General features: G+C 31.8%; 1 protein-coding gene across 1 annotated transcript in view; it reads right to left on the bottom strand.

Moving 5' to 3' along the window:
* The window catches only part of LOC127728026 (GTPase-activating protein and VPS9 domain-containing protein 1-like), a 61,416-nt gene that overhangs the window by 26,810 nt on the left and 8,432 nt on the right, over nt 1–26,174 (bottom strand). Inside the window, exons 2-6 of the mRNA XM_052235175.1 lie at nt 18,586–19,740; nt 11,698–11,832; nt 7,111–7,315; nt 6,242–6,478; nt 1,358–1,675 (exon numbers count right to left, since the gene is read on the bottom strand). Of these exons, the coding sequence (XP_052091135.1) occupies nt 1,358–1,675; nt 6,242–6,478; nt 7,111–7,315; nt 11,698–11,832; nt 18,586–19,698 (2,008 nt within the window). The 5' untranslated portion in view covers nt 19,699–19,740. The remainder of the gene's footprint in view (nt 1–1,357; nt 1,676–6,241; nt 6,479–7,110; nt 7,316–11,697; nt 11,833–18,585; nt 19,741–26,174) is intronic.

Here is a 26,174-nt window from a genome sequence, read left to right as displayed (position 1 = left end):
TATAGGATAGATTGTGCCCTAAAAAAAAGAGACTTGTATAATTTACAGGATAGATTGTGCCCTAAAAAAAAGAGACTTGTATAATTTACGGGATAGATTGTGCCCTAAAAAAAAGAGACTTGTATAATTTATGGGATAGATTGTGCCCTAAAAAAAGAGACTTGTATAATTTACAAGATAGATTGTGCCATGAAAAAAAAGACACTTGTATAATTTACGGGATAGATTGTGCCCTAAAAAAAAAGAGACTTGTATAATTTACGGGATAAATTGTGCCCTAAAAAAAAGAGACTTGTATAATTTACGGGATAGATTGTGCCCTAAAAAAGAGACTTGTATAATTTATGGGATAGATTGTGCCCTAAAAAAAGACACTTGTATAATTTACGGGATAGATTGTGCCCTAAAAAAAGAGAGACTTGGATTTTTAATTTTGCATTATTGTTTATAATTAATCTCACATTTTTGATGTTTGTCCCTCATTCATCAATCGCAATAACAAATGCATACAAAAATTTCTAAATTAGCAGTATTTGCTTTGCATTAATCTTCTATTTAATAGTAACAAACTTAATTTATTGGTATGCCTATTGTAAAATACAATACTTTGATATCCATCCTGATTCAAATAAGAAAGTTGTATGTAAAGTTTTATTAATGCTAAGTTATCTAGACTGTACACATGGTGAAAGAATATACAAGTAAGTGGTAAAAATCTTAAAAATCCTATAAGGCCATATGATTGATATGAATTATACTCATGAGTTAAGCAATGTGAAATTCTATCTTACAATATTATTATCTGTATCTAAATGAATATGGTTGTACATTTTACATTGTTTCTGTAATTTTGAAGGCACAATAAAAGTGTCAACTTCTATACTTCAATCAGTTCAATTTCCTGTATATTTCATTTACAATGGGAAACCCTAAAAATAATTTGAATGAGAATTATAACAGGACACATTATGTAAGAGAGATTCTGTGAAAGTGTAACAGGTATAACATGCAGATGATGAATTAGCAGGCAACCAAACAAATAGACACAAAATACCACTATACACCCTCTTTCACTAGCCATGGATATAATAAGATGATTGCAAATAGAAAACTATACTTCGGAGATCAAAGACAGCAAAGTCGTCATAATAAACATATCTTTTCTAATTTAATTCTTTCAGACTGGAATATCAACCAAATTTATCCTTATTTTTTGTTCATTTGAAACAAAAACTCTTTAAAGTAGTGTTTTAATTGTGTCTAATAATGATTCATTTCCTGCATAATTCTTAAAAAAGCCTGATCTTAAACATAATTTTTAGAAAGCCTTGTACTTTGACACAAACATGTTTCTTACCGGGAAATTCATTTTTAATTTCAAATTTTCCAAATCTCTCAGTAACATCTTCCCTGTTAGTCTTTGGTACAGTTACAGGTAACTGAATTGGTTGTATAGTTTCCTGCTGTAACTGATGGGCAGGTGCCTCTACACTGCCAGCTGGAGAAGGGGGTGTGTCTCTTCCACTGATATTAGGTGTGCCACGCCCACTGACATTTGCTGAGATCATGTCAGAGAAGTTGTCATCTGGGTCATCATCATTTTCTAAGTCTACAGAGCCTACAGAGTGACTAGATGCTCCCTCTGATATTGCCTCCTGTAGGTCACTGGTGTTACCTAGAACATAAAAGAAATAATAACTATTGTGTACAAGTCTCATAACATTTGGTTGAGGCAAACTTAAGTTAGAGAACGGAAACGAAAAAATCAGCAATTTTTCCATTTGTAAAGGGGCATAACTCTAGAACGGTTAAAGCGACACCACTTAAATCCAAACTTGATCAGTATTTTGTTGTAATAAGCATTTTGTATAAGTTTCATAGCATTTGGTTGAGGCAAACTAAAGTTAGAGAAAGGAAACGAAATATTCAGCAATTTTTCCATTTGTAAAGGGGCATAACTTTAGAACAATAAAAGTGACACCCCCAAAATTCAAACTTGATCTGTATTTTGTGGTAATAAGCATTGAGTATAAGTTTCATACCATTTGGTCGAGGCAACCTAAAGTTAGAGAAAGGAAACGAAAAATTAAGCAAATTTTCCATTTGTAAAGGGGCATAACTCTAGAACAGTTAAAGTGACGCCACCAAAATTCAAACTTGATCTGTATTTTGTGGTAATAAGCATTGTGTATAAGTTTCATACCATTTGGTTGAGGCAAACTAAAGTTAGAGAACGAAAACGAAAAATTCAGCAGTGACGCCACCAAAATTCAAACTTGATCTGTATTTTGTGGTAATAAGCATTGTGTATAAGTTTCATCACATTTGGTCGAGGCAATCTAAAGTTAGAGAAAAGAAACCAACTTTACGGATGTACAGAAGGACAAGGGTAAAACTTAATGCCCCCTCTGATACAGCGGGGGCATAATGACAATTACTGTGGATTCATTTATTTTCGTGGGTATCAATTTTCGTGGATAGAGAAAAAAAGACGTTTCGTGGTATACGTAAATTCGTGGAACGCTGATTACAAAAAAAAAACAAATTCAGATACGTAATTCGTGGATTTCTTTTTGATTTAGATCATATAACCTCCTTGGTTTGATCAATAATAAAACAAACAAAAAAGAAGGAATTCATTGAAAAAGTTTTGAATTGTCAACATCCTCGCTTGGTCATTCTAGGTTAAAGTGTCTATGACAATAATGGATAGAGACAACTAATTATTTGTTTGTTTTACAATTTATAAATTCTTGTCGGAATTTTATAAGGCATTCAAAACTCTATGATTAAAAGCTCATTTCCCTAATCACGATATAATAAACAGTCATATAAGTAAAAGATGTGAAAATAAATGTTCCTGTCAAAAACAATATTACCTAAGGGCAATATCCCCGTACTTAATCCTATTGATTTTTAATCACCAGTAAACCAAACTATGACACGGTAATTAACAACTTGCAGTTATTTTCCATGAACAATTTTAATCAATTTTAAAAAGAAAATTATCACTGATATTCGATATATTTATTATTGATTTAATCAAAATACTTGTATCTTCATTCAATAAAAACATGTGTTATGTTACAATGTTTATCGCTAGTCAACACTATACTAGAATTGCATAACATAACTGGAAATAAACATCTGACTCTATACACATTTCTCAGGATTATTCTTCATTGAATTCTTAAATTCGTGGTTCGCTGTGACCCGCGAAACCCACGAAAATTGGTATACCACTAATAAAAATGAATCCACAGTAGATAAAGAGGTGATTATTAGAAAGTCTAATCTTCAGTGGTAGAATAATTGTTGTCAGATGGACAATACTGTAAACCAATATAAATCGTCGAGAATATGTAAAACTTGTTTTCTTTTTTAAACTACATCAAGTTAATTAGAAAATCGCAAAATTAAATAGCCACGAAGTGGACTAGAAAGCTTAAAACGCGAAAAAAAGTATCCACGAAAATAAGTTGGTTTACAGTATACAATGCTGATGGATATGAATTCATAGAATCATCTTTCTGATGCTAAAGGAAATGGGTTCAATTCCTGACCAGGCCAATCAAAAGACTTCAAATTAGTAGTTGCTGTATTAGCACACAGCTTTCATGAATAAGAGAAGAATGGTAGGCTTGTAAACAAAATTATAGATAAGGGTGGGGTTACATGTCTTAAAAGTGACTGTTACTATGTAATCTAGCATGTTAAAAATTTGCACTTGTGGGTTCAGTCTAGTACAAAGCAGGATTCATATTGATATCCTATTAATATGGTCAAATTCTGAATATACCTTCAATATTTGCCACTGGACATTAAATATCCATCTTTAGTTTGAGAACAAATGAAAGAATAGAGTTCCAATGTCCCCCGCACTGCACATATTTTATCTATTTAAGGTACAAGGGCAATAACTAAAAAAAACACTTTTTTTTCGTTCTTTAAAACTTTTTATTAATATCTTAGAGAAATGAAGGCTTCAGAGCAAATGCCGTGTGATTTCCATTATAATTCATATTACCAAGGGGCATAACTCTTTTAAAAATAAGTGATCGGCACTGATTTTCGAATTTGTCCAAGAAATTGCTGATATTAACCTATGATATAAGTTTTATAAAAATCTGGCAAGAAAAGAATTGTACACGTGATAGCACTAACAAGACTGGATGTTCGGACTGATGCCCGGTATTTCTAAATCTCCCTCAACGTGTTGAGCGGGGTACAATAAAAGCATTTTCCATTCCATTATCTTAGATAATTATATTTATATATGATGAAAATGATGTATTGATTGTTGGTTATTTAACAACCAGTTGGAAATATTTCTTGCATTTTCAGGCAGATGATGAAAATGAAATCTTTTAGATGATCCTGAGTTGTCTTTTTTTAAATGGTTTGTTTTGTGTTTTTCATAGATTAAAAACTATCCAAAGCCACTAAAAAGATGCTTTTGGTGCTTAATTCATAAAACCTGATATATCAAATATATCATAATTAACTAAACTATAAAATGTGTTTCTTCTTTTACATTTTCACTGATACTTTTACAAATATGTTTAATGCAAACAATTGGGTGATTTCATACACATGTATCTAAAAAAGGTCAATCTGTTTTTTCCTTATTTTTTATTGTTACTATGATCCCAAATTCCATAAAACTCATTGGGCTTACAAAAGATATGGCCAATATAACCAATATCTATTTGACTTACAAAGTCATCATATTAGAACAAAAGAAACCTTGTAGAATTTGAATTTCAAAAACCATTAATAATATTACTTGAAATATTATCTATTAAATAATTATACATATATTCATATAAAAATTAATATGTAACTAAAGCGCTGTATTTTGATGTTGAAGATTTCCAGTTTTTACATGTCTGTGTAAGATTTTGCATCAATGGACATCCATTTTCAAATAAATAAATTTATCTTAAGACAATACAGCTACTCAGTTCTAGTTAATAAAGTCTGTATTCACCTTTTTGATAAATATTCAAACTTTTCAAAAATGTTCCATACTTCAGTATTGAGCAATCTTTAGGCATGCATCATGTTTATAATTTTGTTAACTATTTAGAAATACTAAATAATACTGTTACAACCTCAAAGTACACACAGGAATCAGTGATATTTTAGTAGAGATTGAAAGACTTTTCAAACATGGCTCTATAGTGTGAAATAAATTCTGGTGAAATAGGCCTCACCTCTTGCTCATTTCAAAATATAACAGCTATTTTGAAAGAAATGATGAAGGCACCTGAACATTGCTGAAAATCATTTTTTTTTTTTTTATAGATTTCAACATATCTCACATTGAAATCAAAGAACGAGTATGACTAGCTATCAACTAGGTTAATCACCAAATTATAACTTAAGTTACAAATGCAGATTGTTTAATATTTTGATTTTGTACAAATTTACAGGTTAAAAAATAAATTTTAAGAGAAAAAGAGGGTGAATTAGAACATTTAATCACTACAGGGATAGCCATGCTACAAGGATAAGATTGTAATGAATTTTTCAAATAAAACAAGAAACTCAACATACACTGTAGAAGAGGTGCATTAACTTTGATGAACATATCTATTCTGTTATTACCTACGGATTTCTGTTATTACCTATGGATTTCTGTTATTACCTATGGATTTCTGTTATTACCTATCTGTTATTACCTATGGATTTCTGTTATTAACTAAGGATTTCTGTTATTACCTATGGATTTCTGTTATTACCTATAGATTTCTGTTATTACCAATAGATTTCTGTTATTACCTATGGATTCCTGTTATTACCTAAGGATTTCTGTTATTACCTACCTGTTATTACCTATGGATTCCTGTTATTACCTAAGGATTTCTGTTATTACCTATCTGTTATTACCTATGGATTTCTGTTATTACCTTTGGATTTTTGTTATTACCTACGGATTTCTGTTATTACCTATGTGTTATTACCTATCGATTTCTGTTATTACCTACGGATTTCTGTTATTACCTATGTGTTATTACTTAAGGATTTCTGTTATTACCTATGGATTTTTATTATTACCTATGGATTTCTGTTATTACCTATCTGTTATTACCTATGGATTTCTGTTATTACCTATAGATTTCTGTTATTACTATGGATTTCTGTTATTACCTATAGATTTCTGTTATTACCTATCTGTTATTACCTATGGATTTCTGTTATTACCTACGGATTTCTGTTATTACCTATCTGTTATTACCTATGGATTCTTGGTCCTGAGACAATGAAAACCTTGTTCTTTTTTCACCTGGTTCTGCACTAGCCACATAATTAGATATCCCTTCATGGTACGTCACTTTCCTGCGTTTATTTTCTTGTTCCCATGACAACACTTTTTGTTCAGAGAGCATGCCTGGACATTCTACATCATTCCCAAGTGATATGACAATAACATCTTCAACCTGTGTTATACTGCTCTCATCTTTATTCTTTTTAGCTAAAAATATATTTCAAATGTTTTCTATTTCATTTTTAACCCACCAGAAACTTGTCGTGTTATTGTCATTATCTTTTATTTTTTATAATTGCCATATAAATTCACTTACTATATATTTAAACAATTTGTTTTTCTATAATCTATAACTGCTGTTTATTATTAGTAACTTTCATACATGTTTAACTTTGAAAACTGGATACCATTTTAAACCACTTGCCACTATCAAAATATCATGTTCACATACAACAGGAAAATTCATGAACGTTTTAGCTATATATGCTAGCATGGTTAGCTACTATGGACTCATCAATCTTTGTGGATACCAACTTTTGTGAATTGAGGAAAAAAATGTATTTTCCTCTATATTGGATTATGTTGTTTTAATTTGTTTAAGTCTGCATACAAAGCTTTGACCTGATTGATATTTACAGCTTTGACTCTAGATCTTAGCATTCTTGTTGAAGGGAAAAAAATCCAAAATGTGCACTGTAAAATACAAAACAGGTACATTTCTTTTTGGCTAAATTACAATTGAAACAAATATTTATAAAACACCTAAACATCCAGGCATTACTTGACAGGTGCCTCAAAAATGTCTGATGTCTTAAGATTGTAACCATTCCTATATGTACTTTTTACTGTCTCCTTTTCCTTCTTTTTCTCTCCCTTCCTTTGGCCTGATGGTGTACCTGGAGGGGTTCCAGCAGGGGTACCTGATTGATTGGTCTGTGAGGAATTATTTAACAAGGGTGGTAATCCATTCATAGCTTCCTCAATCTGTTTCCTTTCTGGTGAATCGTCTTCACCATTTTGTACCATGTTGCGGAAAAAAATTACCTATCAATGTAGAAAAAGAACAATAAGTAACTTTTATATATATGCACATTGTCAGGAAATTTAAATATTCCTTACTGTGGATCCAATCTTATTTGTGGAATACATTTACTCTTTTTCATATAAACCACAAATCAAATGTTCAACAAAATAATTCAGGTTTGTTACCCAAAGGAAATTGGTTCCAACGAGAAAAAAAAAATTAAGTCATGATAGTACATATAAGTTTCAGAAACAGGTAGAAATATACATATATGAATTATTATGATCTTCTGCAAGATCTTTATGTCTGTTTCACAGCCGTTCACTTTAAAAATTAATTTACCCCAATTTTTTTAAATAAGGAAATCCTTAATACACATTTTTTATAGTTTGGCCTTACTTTCTAGATAAATTGTGAACTCATTTTGTATGTTACCGGATCACAATTTTCATTTTTATTTCATAGTTAAATTAAGATCAATTATTGGATTTTTGCACTTTTGAAAAACAAAGTTTTTTTAAAAATAAATATTGTAAAGCATATATATTGCATTGTAAGTAAGGAAGTATTCATGATATCAACCTTTAAATCTAAATGCATCATTCACCCACAAAATAGTACCTAGCATCTCCTGTAAATATAGGAAATACTGCATATATTGAATTTATCTGTTGGTCTGTTGACAATTTTTTTTTAACTAAAATACTTTAAATTACATTGTATTCACATGAGAGTTTAACTTGCAATCAATTCAATCATAACAATTTTGTGAACAAGAATCAATGGCTTTAAGAAACTTTTTACCCTGACTTCAAAATAATGCTTTATACCCTACTAGTATGTTCAGGTGAGAGAAAAGGAATATTAGCTGTGAGTTCAATTTAAACAGTCACGACACACTAAAAATAGTAGAAGTGTAATGTGAAAATTATATGTAAAAAAATATGAATAATTCTAGTCATCTTTGAAGGATAATATAATCTTTTTTTTATAGGTCACAGCATGTTTATTTATATCTTTATTTATTGACAAACAGATCAACGTGCATGACTTGTTTATGAGCAATATCCTGAAGTATCGAAAAATTAGGAAATAATCACTTGAAAAAGTATTCCACTGTCTATAGTGACACACTTATTGCATATCCTGTTCTAAGTTTACATGTACAAGTATGTCAAAATCATATTAGCATTCCAGCATCTTACCTAAGCCAATAGTACAATTGCAATAATGGGATTTTCTTCTCTCTTAGTAGTACATGTAACATACTTTATATTATTTTCTGCAACAGACTTATATATTATATATATTGATAAAAATATTTCTGTTTTTTTTTTATTTATTCTGACTAGATGACTTCATAAGTGACAAAAGTGTTTCTGGCTTGGCTCTTTAAAATCAATTAACTTTTCCTATTGTTAGATATGAAATACAACTATTTCCTACACTTCAGTTAAAATATTTTGTAATTTGACATCAATATTTTTAGCTTTATTGTACCCATTAAATCTATAAATGTTATGAAGATTTACAATGGAAATAAATTTTTATAAATTTACTATGAACATGATCAACAAATATAAGATACTATTTAGGGCTCAAAAGTAGCTAACCTTGAGTTCATACTTCTAAAAAAATAATTTTAAGAAGTTGTTATAGATAACTTGAGGTCAAAATATGCTTACCAAATATATAAACAATTTATTTGTATTTCTAGCATGTTAGTTTTATTTATTACATTAACCAAATGTTACAATGTGACATACATAAGACAAATGTTAAAGTATCAGTATGTTCACAGCAATTTTCAAACGACCACAAAAACAAAAGGCTTATTATGGATCTTCTTCAAGGTTTATTTACCTAAACATCTCTAAATCTCGGAAGAGTTGTAAATACAAAATAACTCTAATGGATGGAAAGTCAAAATAAAAAATGCAGATATGCCCACTTTTTTGCTGCAGTCTTCCTCGTTCTGATTTTCTTTATATCTTTCCACTTCTGGATGAAGTTTTTTTTCTCTTTTTAGATTTAAAGTAACCTCAGCAAATTTTGGGTGATTTATGATTGCATGAAGAATTTTATTAATGTTTTGTCATTAAAGAGGGAAGTTTAGCACTTGTTTTAGTTAATCTATTGTCTTGTTGATTAATCATACTCTGGCTGCTTAAATCACTGTCAGTTTGTATGTACATTGTTTTATTTACATCTAATGTGTTTATTTTTTTAATACTAAAATGTTGTAAAATTTCATGATTGCTTTCTTACTAGTCAAAAGAAAATACAAAAAGACCCATTATGGCATAATAACAGAGCTTGAAATAAAACTATAAATTTTCCGTTTTCCAAATTTAAACAAGTATTTTATTTTCTTAAATCAAAACACGAGAAAACTTTAAATTCATATTTTTTGTGATGCTTTTCTAATTGCAAAAAAAATGCACTTGGATTAGGTTATCCTATTAATTAAAACAATATTTGTATGAAACATTTTTCTAAATTTCTCCAATTAATCACAATTTTATGTCTGTTCAATGACTAACAATCACAAAAAAAATAAAATGCTCCGCTGGGCGCAGCTTGATACGACCACAGAGGTCAAACCCTCAACAGTTGGGGCAAGTATGGACACAACATTCAAGCTTGATACAGCACTGAATTTGGATTGTGATTAAATATTTGACACAGCATAGGTTTCTGACACAGAATGAATGTGGTCTAAGAACTTAAAAATTTTTAATTCACCTATTCAAACCATATCATTATTATTTGCTTTTATATATAAATCAGAAATAACCAATTTATTAAAATGGAAAATTTTAAAGAAAAAAAAAGGAAAAAAAATCCCCCCCCAATTTTTTGAACCCCCTTATGATTCATCACCCCCAAACTCAATCCCAGACTTCCCTTTGTGGTATGGTACCCTGCAGTACAATTTCAGAGAGATCCATACACTTGAACACAAGTTATTGTCTGGAAACTAGAAAAATGCTTGTTTTTTTGGCCCCTTTTTGGCCCCAAATTCCTTAACATTTAGGGCAATTACACCCAAACTCAAACCCACCTTTTCCTTTGTGATATGGAACCTTGTAGTACAATTTCATAAAGATCCATACACTTACACACAAGTTATTGTTCTGAAACTAGAAAAATGCTTGTTTTTTGCCCCTTTTTGGCCCCTAATTCCTAAAATTTTGAGGCAATTACCCCCAAAATCAATCCCAGCCTTCCCTTTGTGGTATGGTACCTTGCAGTACAATTTCAGAGAGATCCATACACTTGAACACAAGTTATTGTCTGGAAACTAGAAAAATGCTTATTTATGGCCCCTTTTTCCTAAACGTTTTGGGCAATTACCCCCAAACTCAATTCCAGCTTTTCCTTTGTGATATGGAACCTTGTAGTACAATTTCAGAAAGATCCATACACTTACACACAAGTTATTGTCATGAAACTAGAAAAATGCTGTTTTTTTGCCCCTTTTTTTGCCCCTAATTCCTAAAATTTTGAGGCACTTCCCCCAAAATCAATCCCAGCATTCCCTTTGTGATACGGAACCTTATGGTACAATTTCAGAGAGATCCATACACTAACACACAAGTTATGTCTGGAAGTTACAAAAATGCTTATTTTTGGCCCTTTTTGGCCCCTAATTACTAAACTGTTGGTACCATAACCCCCAAAATCAATCCCAACCTTCCTTTTGTGGTATTGAACCTTATGGTAAAATTTCATAGAGATCCATTCACTTAAACTAAAGTTAGAGTGCGAAAACCAATGTGTCTTCGGACGACGCCGACGCCGCGCACGTCATACCAATATACGACCACAAAGTTTTTTGGCGGTTGTATAAAAATGCCTTAAATAAATTTTGGAATTTACAGTAAATGGAGATGTGGGATATACATCAATGAGACAAGAATCCAACAAAAAAAACAGAAGAGACATCTAGATCTATATACCGTTTTTTAACATTCAAGACGTATTCCTACAACAGGATACATGTACATTTAATCAACTGAATAATCCTGGATTATAACTAAAACAAATAACCTGTATGTATAGTGGGTATACAACAATAACAAAGTTATCTAAACGCTACATGATAATTTTACTCTATTGAAAGGATAACCACCCTCTCATCATGTAATAGTCATACAAAGAAGATTAAGTTTCTATTTTGTAAACTGATGAATAAAATTATCTGAACATAAGGTATAAATAAAAGCATTATTAAGTAGAAGGATTTATTATAAAAATAAACTGATGATTTTGTTAATATTAAATGACCATTTCAAGGTTGGTTACATAGATAATACACAAAAATGTACATAAAGCGTCAAACTGTGATATTCTGTACCCTGCAATTTATTAAAATACATATATACATGTATGTACAAACCAGATTATTAAGCTGAGTGACTGTGATCAATGTTGATGACCTAGACAAAACCTGTAATCTGTTACCATGGTTATAGTTAGGTAGTTCTGTTCCACATGTCTCCAAAATGGAGTCTAACAGCGAGGATACACAACCCTGCAATGAAAAGACCAATATCAAAATTCTGTCCATGTGTATTTGCATCACACTGTGCATGCTTTTTTTCCAAATGTTAATTCTTTGTGTATGTTGAATTAAAAATAAATCTAAAATTTATAAAAAACGAAAGGGAGCTCAGGTCAATAGATATAAACAATTCACCAAATTTTCATGCATATTGGTTAAAGCTTTTTTGAGTTAGGACAGACGGTCAACGGTATACCATAATACGTCCCGTAAACGGGCGTATAATAAATAGGGAATGTGTCCATGGGATACAGATGATGCCCCCACTTGCATACAACATTATAAAGGGCCCTTTATAGCTAACTGTTCGGTGTGAGCCAAGGCTCCATGTTGTAGGCTGTACTTTGACCTTTAATGGTTTAATTTTACAAATTGTGACTTGGAAGGAGAGTTGTCTCATTGGCACTCATACCACATCTTCTTATATCTAATAACTCCAGAACGGTAAAAGTGACACTACCAAAATTCTAACTTGATCTGTGTTTTGAGGTAATAAACATTGTGTATAAGATTCATAACGTTAAGTTGAGGCAAACTAAGGTTAGAGAACAGAAACGAATAAAATGCTTCGCTGGGCGCAGCTTGATACGACCGCAGAGGTCGAACCCTGAACAGTTGGGGCAAGTATGGACACAACATTCAAGCTTGATACAGCTCTGAATTTGGATTGTGATTGAATATTTGACACAGCATAGGTTTCTGACACAGAAAGAATGTGGTCTAAGAACTTGAATTTTTTTAATTTACCTATTATGGTCCAATGTCCAAAATCAAAATACATGGTAAGATTCAGCATATCAAAGAACCCCATATATTCAATTTTTGTTGAAATCAAACAAAGTTTAATTTTGGACCCCAACTTGGACAAACTTGAAAACTGGGCCCATAATCTAAAATCTAAATACATGTTTAGATTCAGCATATCAAAGAACCCCAAGAATTCAATTTTTGTTAAAATCAAACTAAGTTTAATTTTGGACCCTTTGGACCTTAATGTAGACCAATTTAAAAAATGGGACCCAAAATTAAAAATCTAAAAACACGGTTAGATTTGGCATCTCAAAGAACCCCAATAATTCAATTTTTGATGAAATCAAACAAAGTTTAATTTTGGACCCTTTTGACCTCAATATGAACCAATTTGATAGCGGGCCCACAAATAAAAAATCTAAATACATGGTTAGATTCAGCATATCAAAGAACCCCATATATTCAATTTTTGTTGAAAGCAAACAAAGTTTAATTTTGGACCCCAATTTGGACCAACTTGAAAACTGGGCCAAAAATCTAAAATCTAAATACATGTTTTGATTCAGCATGTCAAAGAACCCCATATATTCAATTTTTGTTGAAATCATACAAAGTTTAATTTTGGACCCCAACTTGGACCAACTTGAAAACTGGGCCCATAATAAAAAATCTAAACACATGTTTAGATTCAGCATATCAAAGAACCCCAAGAATTCAATTTTTGTTAAAATCAAACTAAGTTTAATTTTGGACCCTTTGGACCTTAATGTAGACCAATTTAAAAAATGGGACCCAAAATTAAAAATCTAAAAACACGGTTAGATTTGGCATCTCAAAGAACCCCAATAATTCAATTTTTGATGAAATCAAACAAAGTTTAATTTTGGACCCTTTTGACCTCAATATGAACCAATTTGATAGCGGGCCCACAAATAAAAAATCTAAATACATGGTTAGATTCAGCATATCAAAGAACCCCATATATTCAATTTTTGTTGAAATCAAACAAAGTTTAATTTTGGACCCCAATTTGGACCAACTTGAAAACTGGGCCAAAAATCTAAAATCTAAATACATGTTTAGATTCAGCATGTCAAAGAACCCCATATATTCAATTTTTGACCCCCCACAATTTCTTTTTATCCCCCCCCCCTTTTTCCTCCCAAAAAATTCTTTCCCTCAAGATATGGTCATAATCTCAATTCAAATTTCCAATGGAGTTGGCAACCATAATTACCCATTTAAATTTACCATAGTGCTAACTTAATCTATTTTATAATAGAATTTAAAATATAGTGTCAAATCTTTCATATGGATTTTTTTGAAAAAAAAAAAGATGCAACATTTGCAGATATTTTTACTGGTCTTCCTTTATAAATATGCATTTCTTTAAACATAATTTAAAAGCAGTGTAAGGGAAGTAACTAAAACGTTGTATTTGGATTACCTCCCTTACACTGTTTTAAATTATCTTAATTGTTCATAAACCATTACTTTATACATAATTTAAAAGCAGTGTAAGGGAGGTAATTTCAATGATGTATTTGATTTATCTCCCTTACACTGCTTTAAATTATGTTTTGTACTAAAGTATTTGTCCATTAACCAGGACAACCTTGTTTTTCCCCCTTTTTTTCCCCTAATTCCTAAACGGTTTGAGCCATAACCCTCCAAAGCAAATCCTAACCATCCCTTCGTGGTATGGAAACTTGTAGTATAATTTCAGAGAGATCCATACACCTTTCCACAGTTATTGTCTGGAAACTAGAAAATGCTTATTTTTGGCCCCTAATTCCTTAACTGTTGGTACCATAACCCCCAAAATCAACCCCAACCTTCCTTTTGTGGTATTTAACCTTATGGTAAAATTTCAAAGAGATCTATTCACTTAAACTAAAGTTAGAGTGCGAAAACCAATGTGTCTTTGGAGGACGACGACGCCATACCAATATACGACCGCAAAATTTGTTTGCGGTTATATAAAAATTCAGCAATTTTTCCATTTGTAAAGGGGCATAACTCTAGAATGGTAAAAGTGACACCACCAAAATTCAAACTTGATCTGTGTTTAGAGGTAATAAACATTGTGTATAAGATTCATAACGTTTAGTTGAGGCAAACTTAAGTGAGAGAACAGAAACGAAAAATTCAGCAATTTTTCCATTTGTAAAGGGGCATAACTCTAGAATGGTAAAAGTGACACCACCAAAATTCAAACTTGATCTGTGTTTTGTGGTAATAAGCATTGCCTATAAGTTTCATAACATTTGGTTAAGGCAAACTTAAGTTAGAGAACGGAAACTAAAATATCAACATTTTTTCCATATGTAAAGGGGCATAACTCTAGAATAGTAAAAGTGTCACACCAACCAAAATTTAAACTTGATCTGTGTTTTGTGGTAATAAGCATTGTGTATAAGTTTCATAACATTTGGTTGAGGCAAACTAAAGTTAGAGAACAGATACGTAAAATTCAGCAATTTTTCCATTTGTAAAGGGGCATAACTCTAGAATGGTAAAAGTGACGCCACCAAAATTCAAACTTGATCTGTGTTTTGTGGTAATAAGCATTGTGTATAAGTTTCATAACAATTGGTTGAGGCAAACTAAAGTAAGATAATGGAAACCAATTTTTGGACGTACTGACGGACGTACGTAAGTATGTACAGACGGACAAAGGTAAAACTTAATGCCCCCTCTGCTACGGCGGAGGCATAAAAATATGGACAGAAAATGTGACTGTTATCCTAAATGTAGACGCTTCTGACCATGCTAACTGTCATGACTGTATGAATTAAGAACATTTATTTATAACAATTGCGTTTAGTTATTTCTATGTTTTTTTGGGACAATGCATATGGCGATAATACTTTTAGGATAGGAAACAAAGGAATGAACACAAAAATCCTCTATACATCCTTTTTAATGAGCAAGGATATAGGATTCACCTCTACATGTATCCAACTCTTTTATGACCATGCCGGCCAGTGTATATATATTTATTGGTTTAATGGGAATATCATTTTCATTCATTTTTGTGTAAATTCATTGTACATTTGTATAAGGTAATTACCATGCATGCATGCTTATGAAGTTACAAAAATTTCCATCTTAAACTCAAGAACACAATGGAGTCCTTTAATTGAATAGCCCAATTGTCAGCGAAAAATATCAGATGTAATTAACAAAAAATATTAACATTTCAAAATAAAGCCAATAGAAATGTTCATTCTAATATGATGCTCTCCTTTTGCTTTGCAAACAAGCCATTTTCCAATTCCAATAGAACATGGCGTGCACATGAGTGACATCACAGTTGAAATTGCAACCTCAAATGTATTTTGAACAATGCCAAAAATCAAAATAGACATTTTTGTTGATGATGCTTACTAGGAAATTAAAAAAAAATCATACTATAAGAAAGTTTGAAAATGTTTCAACAAAATGTTTTTAATCATGAAACACTTTAGTTTTCTAGAACATTTGTGCTTCTTCAAATCAAAATAGCTGCCTCCTTGGTGTTTTACAGGTCCACCTTGAAGTACAAAATTTATGAACTTTCCTGTTAGTACTGAAATAATTCAATGTTAATTTTAACATGGGTAGGCATTATATTTGTCAACATTTAACACCTCGCTTTCGCTAGCTATAGGTATACAGATATGTTAAAAATGAGCATAGAGCATGGCATGAAAGAATTATTTCTTAAATAATGTGATTCATTGAAAAGTTATTTATTATGTTTATGAAATGATAAGTTTATCATATTAACATATTTCGGCGTGTATAATACACACTTTTAGCCCCAAAAATGTAGTTGGTAGAGGGGATGCATATTATACACAACTACAGAACGTTTTTTGATTATTTTTTTTTGATTTTTTATTCTTTATTGATTACATTCAAGACATTTTTCATTTTATTTATTTTATTTGTAATTTTTTTAAATAACCTTTTTTACCTAAATTATTGTGACTTTTCAAAGTACAGGTGTGACATTCTGCATTAAAAGCTTAAAGGGTAATTAAGGATTAAGTATCCATCTGTACAAATTGAATAATCATGTCAACGTTTGATTGGTGTTCAATATACATGATATAATAACCTCAAGCAGTGCTCTAATTCAACATGCAGAGATGCAGCTAATCGTCGGACCTGTCGGCCCGAGGGGGCAGAATTTGAGCAGGTCCCGCAAATGGGGCTTTTGTGCAAAACCGAGTGACCGTCAAGGTGTTTTGATAGCCTGGGTCCAGCAAAAGTTAAATATCTGACAGTCCTGAATAACTTTTATCAAGAAAATCCTTTATTATCTTATCAAATCGTTTTTTACTTTCAGAAATAATCCTGTAAACATTTCTGTTCCCGTCTCAGTGGCTTAATCTGGAGAACCAGTTCATATTCCAGATTTTTTTTTCATATCTTATGATTTTGGATTGTAATTAAATTTTTGACACATAATAAGTTTCTGACACAGAATAACTGTAGTCAAAGAACTTCAAATTGGTTATATGATTTGAATTTATATTCAATTTTTTGCTTTTGTGCAAAACACTTTGCGAATTGACCCCCCCCCCCCCAAAAAAATAAATTTTACGCTGTTTTTTTGCTTTTGTGAAAAAATATTTGAAGAAATTTTCTTTTAATTTCTGAAATCTGAAATGAGAAAAATTGTCCCCCTCCAATTTTTTTCACCTCCCCCCTTTCCCTTATTCCAAAAAAATAATTATTTCCCTCAAGTTATGGTCAGTATCTCAGACAATCATCATTTCTTAATACATAATTTACAAGCAGTGTAGGGGGGTAATCAAACATTGTTATTTAAATTGATTATGATTTTGATTACCTCCCTTACACTACTTTTAAATTGTCTCAATTGTCCTTTAACCAGAAAAACCCTTGTTTTTACCCTTTTTTTGCCCCTTAATTCCTAAATGGTTTGAGCCATAACCCCCAAAGTCAATCCTAACCATCCCTTTGTAGTATGGAAACTTGTGGTATAAATCAGAGAGATTCATACACTTTAACACAAGTTATTGTCTGGAAACTAAAAAAATGCTTATTTGGGCCCCTTTTTTGGCCCCGTTTTGGCCCCTTATTCCTAAACAGTTGAGACCATAACCCCAAAAATCAATCCCAACCTTCCTTTAGTGTTTATAAACCTTGTGTTAAAATTTTATTGATTTCTATTTACTTATACTAAAGTTATTATCCGGAAACCATCTGTCTTCGGACGACGCTGACGACAACGTGATACCAATATACGACCAAAAAAATTTTAATTTTTGTGGTCGTATAAAAATGTTTGAGCTCTTATATCTTTTGTTCCATATCATTCCAATTATTTTTTTTTGTAATATTTGATCAGTGCATCAGCTTGGACAAGCTTAAACAAACATTGATTTCACAAGGGATCAAAAACTGATACAGAATCATACTTACATAATATACTTGTTGACCTCCTATTTCATTTCTTCATCTAAAATATTTTGGGGGTTTCCCTTAGCAATCTAGGAGTTTGCAAGGGCAGTGGAATGATTTTGTAAGCTTTGCTAGCAGAACCTGTGATCTTTTTTTCATATTGAATCAATCCTACATTGTCTAGAATCTGGGTTATAATTGTTTTACCTTTTTTGAAAAATATGTGTTGACTTCTAGTAATTTTAACCATTTTCTTTTGTTTAATATTTTTCTAGTTTTTTTCCCAAGCTTTTTTTTTTAAATCGACATTTTTTCACGATTTTAGAGGGATGAAAAGGGGTGCATATTATACACAACTGTGTATTATACACAGCTAAATATAGTAATAGTGAAAGAAAAATGATAATCCAACGCCGTCAAATTAATCCTACATGTATGCAAACAAATTTGTATATAAACTAATAATTATACACCTGCAGGGCTTAACTGAAGTGAACAATTTTTATAATATAGTATACCAAATGAGAAGGGTAAACTTGTAGCTGTAATATTTACCTTTTCAAATCTGTCATACAAGTCTTTCTCTTTAGAATCTTCTTCCCACTGAGATACAGCTAGCACTTGTATAATCTGGGCAATCTGCATCAGATTATGGCGGGCAATGTGACTGATATGTATATCTGATGTAATACCATAAGGCTCAGGATCACAGATAGCTGGACACACAAATAATGTAAATACTAAGTCTACACAAATTACACGGATTTTATCAATGTCATGTTTACCAGTTTTCAGCAGGATATGATAGACCTGGGATATCAGCCATCCTAGAGCTGGCGGAAAACAGTGCATATTATTTTTTAATGCCGACACAAACCTATTTGTTAAAATAACAAGTTTATCTACAATGAATTTTCTATAGTCTTGCAATTTTTCAGCATACTGAGGAGTGCCTTCAGCTCCAAATCGTTTCTGCCGTTCTGCAGCAGGGAATCTGACTAACGCTTTCCCAGGGTCAATATCGTAAAACCACTCATCCTCCATCATAAGCTTCATAACTGCTTCATGCAGAGCTGCTGTAAGAAACAACCTTGCTGAGAAAAGACAGTCAAAAAGTTGTAAAAACATTAACCTAAATCCACAAGTACCCTTACGTATCAAACGTCGAGGGTCCTCAGCGTTAGCCAATTGTAATTCGGCTAATGTTTTCATCATTTGCATTGCTAAATGTTCATCTTCATGAAGAATGACATTGCCATAAACAGCTGACACAATAGTTCTTAGAACATCTTGAGTATTTTCAACAGCAGATTTTTCCCCACTATCTATACAATGTGCCGTATAAATTGGGCTGTCTCTTAAAATTTTCAAAAATTCTCCATATTTGGAGTCTTGGTATCCCAAATATTTATACCCGTCTACAAAATTGGTCCATTCTAATTGGTTGTTATTGCTACAGACTTCCTTAGCTGATATGTTGGCAGCAAACAACAGCTTGTACATACATGATCGCTGTTGTCTTGCAATCCAGGACTGGTGAAACAAATCATCTGAGTATTTTCTGACATCTTCAAATGTTTTATGTATATTGGTTCGTTGGGCATGTACAAACAGACTCTCCTGTTTGAGATGATGGGCTAGTTCAACGAGATCTGATGGCAGAGTCATTTTCTTTGTGTTTTCATCTATCACATATCACATCATGGAGTCCTGAAAAAGAACAGGAGATCATTAATGAATTACCCATTGTTTTCAAATTGCATACCTCTATCTTTTTTGTACAATATACATCTGCTTACTGTCACATGAGAAAAAAATAGTGCAAGTGGGTACTAGGTAGAGATTTTTTTTACCATGTTTACCTTAAATTTATTTGGGAAACATTTTGACTTTAAAAGTACTTATTGCAAAATGTAAAATTTATTTCCTGTATCTTGTATTGTTCTAATCAATATTCATTGATATATTCAAAACGAAAAATATCAAATTAAATGAAAAATATATTGGGAAGTAAACAACTTAAGGAAATCATTCTTTTGTTTAATTCAACATGTTCAATGTTTTTATGAATATGTTGATAGCAGTTATATTATTCTTAATTAAAGGTTAATGTCTTTTACAACCCACCTGCTTATGAATGTCAAATTGAAAAAAAAATAAATACATGTAACTCATGACAAATTTTGAAAATGTCTGTTTTGCAATTTATTCATAAAATGGATTGTCTATGCATTTTAAGAAATCTTTGTGCTAAAATTTTTAACCAAGCATCTTTATTCTTACAGATCAAGTTCATGGTCTCTCTTTGAAAGTAATGGAACATTTTGATTAGAAAATGATCAATTCGTTTATTTATTTTTGTTAAAGCCACTGAACTATCTGAATTTATTTTGAACTGTTAAACACTCTTGACCCAAAAACCTAACTTACATTTGAAAATTGCTTGTTTTGATCTTACAGTCATATGATAATCAATAATAAAACCCTGAAGTGTTTTTTACTTGATGCATTTATATTCTATGCATAAAATTTCAATCCACTTAAAATTATGTGAACTTATTGATCTATTGTTTCTATTATTAAAATAACATACTTAGCATGCTTAGTCTAATGTTTGATATAAACACAATTCCAATTGAAGTTTTGAAATTGAATACTAAGGTCAATAGAACTTAGATTACCCATGGGGTTTTCTAACAATATATATGCCCATAGAAGAACATTGGATATCCAGGGTATTCTTCCAATAGTCCGATAGAACTTTGATAACCAGGATAATCTAGCACTAGATCCATAGAAGACCCTTGGATAGCCAGGATAGTTTAACACTAGGCCCATAGAACATCATTGGATAACCAGGGTAATCTAACACTAGAAGAACATTGGATAACCAGGGTTATCTTATTATAGGCCAATAGAACTTTGATAACCAGGATAATCTAACACTAGACCCAAAGAAGACCCTTGGATAGCCAGGATAATTTAACAATAGGTCAATAGAAGAACATTGGATAACCAGGGTATTCTAACAATAGGCCAATAGAACTTTGATGACAAGGTTAAACTTACACTAGGCCCATAGAAGACCCTTGGATAACCAGGATAATTTAGCATTATGCCCATAGAAGAACATTGGATAACCAGGGTATTCTAACACTAGGCCCATAGAAGAACATTGGATAACAAGGGTATTCTAACACTAGGCCCATAGAACATTGGATAACCAGGGTAATCTAAAAATAGGCCAATAGAAGAACATTGGATAACCAGCGTATTCTAACAATAGGCCAATAGAACTTTGATAACAAGGTTAATCTAACACTAGGCCCATAGAAGAACATTGGATAACAAGGGTATTCTAACACTAGGCCCATAGAACATTGGATAACCAGAGTATTCTAACAATATATGACCATAGAAGAACATTGGATAACAAGGCTATTCTAACAATAGGTCCATAGAAGAACATTGGATAACCAGGGTTATATTATAGTTCGTTTCTGTGTGTGTTACATTTTAATGTTGTGTTTTTGTTGTGTCGTTGTTCTCCTCTTATATTTGATGCGTTTCCCTCAGTTTTAGTTTGTAACCCGGATTTGTTTTTATCTCTATCGATTTATGAGTTTCGAACAGCGGTATACTACTGTTGCCTTTATTTATCTTATTATAGGCCAATAGAACTTTGATAACCAGGGTAATCTAACACTAGGCCCATAGGAGACCCTTGGATAACCAGGATAAATAAACAATAGGGCAATATAAGAACTTGGATAACCAGGGACAGGGTAATCTAAAAATAGATAGGCCAACAGAAAAACTTGGTCTTGGATAACCAGGGTAATCTTGTATTAGGCCAATAGAAGAACCTTAGACAACCAGGGTTATCTAACAATGGGCCAATTAGAAGAAATTGAATAACCATGGTAATCTAATATCAGGCTAATAGAAGAACTTGGATAACCAGGGTAAGCTAACAATAGGCATGATAGGCCAATAAACAAAATTGGATATCTTTGAGCTTTTTTGCATGTACAATAACAATGTTACAGTAGATGGTGTAAATTTAAGGCCAAAATGTCACTTCTGTCACGGATGGACTAATAGATGTATGGACAAGGTGAAAGCAATATATTCCTAGAGTGGGGGTATAATGAGATATAATGACAAGACATTTTGTTTCATTTCCTTTACTTAAAAGTACAGAGAACATAAAATAAACTTAACACAGAGATATGTCTCGCTTATTTGTTATTTTAAATTTGATATTGCAAATGTTGAAATTAAAATAGCAATACTTTAACCAGTCAGGGACTTACTTAAATCAGTAATTTTCTAAATCACTGATTCAAGTAACATTATGTCCATTAAAGTTAGAAGTAAGAGTTGTCTTTCTTTAATATTTACCTATTTAAGTAGTACAAATTAATCACTAGACTAAGTGATTTAATTTTATTGTAGCTTTAAATATAGAATACTAATGATCCAGGGACTAATTATTTTGCTAAAATTATCAGAACCAACATCTGTGTTGATAGGATGACCGGGTCATGTCAGGTGATGACCTTGTACTAAATCTAGGATAATGACATAAAAATCACTTGTTTAAGTATCATACCTCAATTTTCTTAAAAAAAATCACTTCTTTAAGTATCATTATTTTAATAACCCCCACTAATTTCAACACCCCTGAACAGTGAAATTGTGATGGCGAACAGTAGAATTTTATTACATAATCTATAAGATGAAACCTTGAATTTTACAGGAAAAATACTCCCACTGCTGGGAAAAATCTGTTAAGAAAGTATCAGTTCATTATGTAACGCCATTTTTATAGCATTTTTTCAACTAAAATAGAATTTGCAGCTAAATGATTGCATCAAAGGCATAAACCTTGCTGCTTAAAAGAAGCAGAAAGTTCATTTTTTTCAATTTTACTAATGAAAAGATATTATCTAAACCTATGTGTTTAAAATTTTGGTAAAACTACAAAATCACAATTTGTGACAAAACTTCGAATTTGCTACTTAAATAAGTGATTTAAAAATCAATTATTTGAATAAGTCCCCTGACTGTTAACATGTAAGTTATGCAAATATCTAAAGTCAATGAACCATGACTGAAGGTACAGGGCTAAACAATCTCCATGGAATTGAGATATGCCAATGCTAATACAACTGCATACGAAATACCATGAACTTTTCATAAGTCGTTCCCTTTAAACAAACCTAAACACAAACATTAACTTGTAAATTATGTTAAAGTTTCAAAGTCAATGAACCATAATGAGGGGTGGGGTTATATAATCTCCATGGAAATGAAACTTGCAATTGCCAATACATTTGCATACCAAATAACATTGACTTAACATCAGTGGTTCATCTTAAACTGACCTAATCACAGACTATGACTGAGGGGCAAGGATCAAATATTCTCCATGGAAATGAGATGTGCTAATGCTTATACAACTGCATACCAATTATCATTGACCTGCCACTAACAGTTCCCCTTAAACTGACCTAATCACAAACTAATACATGAAAACTAAGCAAAAGTTACAAAGTCAATAGACCATGAATGAGGGGTGGGGCCAAATAATCTCCATGGAAATGAGATATGCCAATGCTTTAGACTGCATTCCAAATATCATTGACCTAGCTACCACTAGTGGTTCCCCATAAACTGACCTAATCACAAACTAATACATGTAAACAAAGCAAAGTTTCAAACTCAAAGTCAATAGACCATGACTGAGGGGGCAGGGTCAAATAATCTCCATGTTAAAGAGATGTGCCAATGCTTATACAACTGCATACCAAATATCATTGACCTACATGTCCCACTAGTGGTTCGCCATAAACTAGACCTAATCACAAACTAATACACTGTTGACGCCGCCACCGGAAACAGCATACCTATGACTATGTCTTGCTTTTTAACCCAGTCAAGGCGAGACAAAAAATAGTTTTTTCCTTTAAAAATAAGACATGGAAATTCAGACTTGCATAAGACTACATCTATGTCTCCCATTTCTTAAAAAAATTGAAGTTTCAAAAAGATTTTTTCCTCATTTCAGAAGATTCTTAAATTCATGTCATGTTGCAGATTGGGCAGAAATTTTTAGTCCAAGTTGTGGTCAACAGTCAGAAATTCAGAACATGTGTTCTTTTTTATATATATATTCATATTCATGATACAAGCAAACAAACATCTTTTCAATCCTGTACATGTCAATATAATTTCAGGTACTTCCTGATGTAATCTGTATATGTACATCTTCTGGCTCTTCAGAAATAAAATACTTTTTAACATATTAAACTGTGCAGTCTTTTAATTACATGTAGATTAATCTGTCCCATATTTGCAAGTGTTGATGATTTTTTTTAAACTAGAGATAATTTTATGTATATTATATATTAATAAATTGAAGGTTATTTGTATGGTGGTTAATGATTTGTATACTCAGCCTTTCACCAAAAAACCTTGGCCCCTTGGATCTTAGTCAGTTTTGTTCATCTATGGACAAGAAATGAAATGCTGTTTTTGTCATGTACATGTATATGTTTTTAACAATTAATTGTTACTGAACATCCCACACAAACTTACATGTACTATAAAAATCAGATGTGGTATGATTGCCAATGAGACAACTCTCCACCTGAGACCAAATGACATAGAAGTTAACAACTATAGTTCACTGAACAACCTTCAACAATGAGCAAAACCCAGATCACATACAACATTGTACAAACCTTTTTCACCTTGTGAAGTTTTACTGTGAATTTATAAACAAATCATTTTTAGATAAAACATCTAGTCTTCTAGATAAAAGTATGCTCATCACTGACACTTAAGAATTTAAAAAATATTAAAAAAAAAACTGAATAAATTTCATTTATCTGCAGCGCCTTTCTGGATATTTTTCTAAGATTTTGAAAGAAAAAGCTAAAGGTTTTGATGCAAACATAAGTTTAATCCATGTTACTGAAACCAGCACATAAAGTTTGCAAGTGTTGTTTTCCTAATTCTAATAGCATAATTCGGTAAGTAGACCACAATTGTGTTTCCCATGGGAGCAGTAACCTTGAGGCTTCACTAAATTCTCTGTCATCGTATGGAGAAAATAACGAGAGGCTCTCAAGAGCCTGTGTCGCTCACCTGTATTTACTGATGCTTTGGAAATCATGTAAAATAAGGTTAAAATCATAATTAATAGTATTACATGTAGATATTAGATATTATAATGATATCTAAGATAATAGCAAAAAACTGCAAAATTTCTGTAAAATTACTAACTCAGGGGCAGCAACCCAACAACGGGTTTTCACAATCGTCTGAAAATTTCAAGGCAGATAAATCTAAATCTGATGAACATTTTTGCCACCTGTCAGATTTGCTCTGAATGCTTTAGTTTCAGAGATATAAACCAAAAACTGCATTTTACCCCTATGTTCTATTTTTAACCATGTAGGCCATGATGGTTGGAAGGCGGGGTCATCAGACAAACTTTTTAAACAAGATACCCTAATAATGATTATGGCCAAGTATGGTTAAATTTGTTTCAGTAGTTTCAGAGAAGAAGATTTTTGTAGTATTAGATATTAGATATTGTAATGATATCTAAGATAATAACGAATAAAATGCTTCGCTGGGGCGCAGCTTGATACGACCGCAGAGGTCGAACCCTGAACAGTTGGGGCAAGTATGGACACAACATTCAAGCTTGATACAGCTCTGAATTTGGATTGTTATTAAATATTTGACACAGCATAGGTTTCTGACACAGAAAGAATGTGGTCTAAGAACTTGAATTTTTTTAATTTACCTATTATGGTCCAATGTCCAAAATCAAAATACATGGTTAGATTCAGCATATCAAAGAACCCCATATATTCAATTTTTGTTAAAATCAAACAAAGTTTAATTTTGGACCCCAACTTGGACAAACTTGAAAACTGGGCCCATAATCAAAAATCTAAACACATGTTTAGATTCAGCATATCAAAGAACCCCAATAATTCAATTTTTGCTAAAATCAAACTAAGTTTAATTTTGGACCCTTTGGACCTTAATGTAGACCAATTTAAAAAACAGGACTTAAAATTAAAAATCTAAATACACGGTTAGATTTGGAATATCAAAGAACC

Source organism: Mytilus californianus, unplaced genomic scaffold, assembly GCF_021869535.1.
Source record: "Mytilus californianus isolate M0D057914Y unplaced genomic scaffold, xbMytCali1.0.p SCAF_2, whole genome shotgun sequence".
NCBI lineage: Eukaryota > Metazoa > Mollusca > Bivalvia > Mytilida > Mytilidae > Mytilus > Mytilus californianus.
Note: the sequence above shows the minus strand (reverse complement) of the source record. Positions and strands in the feature narration are given on the sequence as shown.